We start from the raw sequence: 2,220 nt of genomic DNA, 5'->3' as shown, positions 1-2,220 counted from the left end.
AGTACAAAAAGAAAGAAAATATTTGTGTATTGAAGTTTTATAATTAATCTAATTTATATGTATGTGTGTTTGTAATCATAAAGATTTATATAAAAAAGATGGTTATAGGTAAATAGGTAGATATAGGTAGACGCATAGATATATCTATATACGCTTTTACAGGAAGCCTGTTGATCACGTATAATCTGCTTTGAGGTCAGTTTCGCTTCTCAGTCTTCTATGACAATGCTGAATAAGCGGAGCAACTGGCGTGTTGAATAATAAAAGAGGAAGAAGTGAAGCATCGAACGGGAAATGGGCGGAAGGGAGACAGGGAAGCAGGTGGAGCACTGAGGGACAGAAACTCGGAAAAGCAGACGTCCTCACCGTGCTCTTGGATTCGAGTCTTCGCTTGCTGCTTTAGGACGTCGTCTGCCAGGTCGTCCTCCTCGTGCCTCATGACGGACATGAGCTTGACCTCGACGGAGCTCCGTCTGCCCTCCCTGGCCAGCGTGGCGCCACGGCCGCGGAGACCCTCATCCTCGCTGTCGTCTCCGCGAGCGGCAGCCGCGCCCTCCCCGCGGTCCTGCGCCGACGCTCGCGCCCTACACCGCAGTTTCGTGACCACGATGATGACGGTAAGCGTGAGGACAAAGGCTGCCACGACGCCCACAAACAGCGCCAGCAGCGGGGAGGCGCCCGTGCTCGGCCCACCAGAACCTGAGTCTGTGGAAGGATCAGGGAATTTTTATATCGGCATATTGATTGTGATGAAATGATATGGAACGTGGAAGAACAATGAATCTTACGTCATATTTCCTGATCTCTTTAAGATGCAGTCTATCTGGATAGTATTAAACTGAAAGAACAGTCTCCCTAAAAGAGCTTCTTTGTAATTGCATGAACGTGTATGAAAATTAATTGCATGAAAGTGCATGGAAAAGATAATTAAAGGCAGTTTCTTTCTGTAACTACCATTGCAAACGTTTGCTTACTGCGGTCATAATGAACTATAAATCGAAAAGGAGTAAAACCATCGCAACATGCAAACTACTGTAGTTTATTGCGCTTGAAACATTGCAGTGAAAGCTATCCAAGTTCGCCCATGGGTACTTTTACCGCCGTAAAACTAATATTCTTTAACGACGTAAGCAGAGTCACGCTGACTTGTTGGACGCTGACTCTGCTAGCTTTGCGGAAGAATTTGTCTGGATATGGATGGAAAATAAATATTCGAAGTATGAAGGATAGGCCTACATTTCTGACTAAGTTATGTTTGATTTGGTTTAAGAGATATACTCCAGGAAGAATTGGTTTCGTCGGCTGTCCGCTCTTCCTTCGCACACATTCTGCTGCTGGTGTCGGCGTCTAATAACCTTATTTCGACTAAGTGATACAGAGTTCAGGCATGCTGTTCTCCGAAGTGGTCTTAAAAATATTGCGCTCTTTTTCCGCCTCAGATGATTACGGCCACAGAGGTCGGCATATTGATTGTGACGACATTAGACTGTCGAAATATGAATTGGCTATGAATCCTGGTTGCTGCAGGATTCATACTCATATCCACTTTGCTTTTAACTCAAGAAACATTAAGTTTTCAGAGAACAAGGATACTACGGCGTATAGCATTAATAAATCTGTTTGTGTGAATACCAGTAGAACGAAACCAATTCCTGTAGATCGATGTCTGTATCATTAGTAGTCACATATCACAAATAATATGTTTACCCGCTTGATTCAAAGCGAGGTGAACCTCCTGCATCATACTTAATTAATTAAGGTATTTACTGTGATATTTACTACAACATTATTTTGTAGAGTATTTGCAGAGGTAATTGATTAACTGATTAAATTAATTATATGATGAATAATGGAAGAAAGTGGAAAGGTGAATGAGAAACATGTTTGATAACTAATATTTGTATTTTCCTTTCTTTAATGGTAATGTTACATTTCAAAGGCGTTTAATCTCATACTTAATATTGTTCTATCACCATGTTTAAAATTACAGTGCATTAATATGAAAGTGAATTTGAATATCATTAATAATCATACTTTCAATTGAATGGTGATAAGTACCTCCATGTTTGGCAGCGACACATGGGGATGCGTGATGCTGAATGTTATCACTAACGCTGATTTTTGTGTTTTGTGAATAAGCATGATCTAAATAAATGCTAGATAATCATTTTCATGTGTAAATCTATTATCAGGTTACTAATCTTACAAAATTCCTTGGCA

General features: G+C 40.7%; 1 protein-coding gene across 1 annotated transcript in view; it reads right to left on the bottom strand.

Annotated features, from left to right (window-relative positions):
• LOC119589355 overlaps positions 1-2,220 on the bottom strand; it is a 19,093-nt gene that overhangs the window by 12,670 nt on the left and 4,203 nt on the right. Inside the window, exon 4 of the mRNA XM_037937975.1 lies at positions 367-705. Within this exon, the coding sequence (XP_037793903.1) occupies positions 367-705 (339 nt within the window). The remainder of the gene's footprint in view (positions 1-366; positions 706-2,220) is intronic.

The sequence above is a fragment of the Penaeus monodon genome, chromosome 25 (assembly GCF_015228065.2).
Source record: "Penaeus monodon isolate SGIC_2016 chromosome 25, NSTDA_Pmon_1, whole genome shotgun sequence".
NCBI classification, from domain to species: Eukaryota; Metazoa; Arthropoda; class Malacostraca; order Decapoda; family Penaeidae; genus Penaeus; species Penaeus monodon.
The sequence above is the reverse complement of the archived record's forward strand: the minus strand, read 5'-3'. Positions and strand labels throughout refer to the sequence as shown.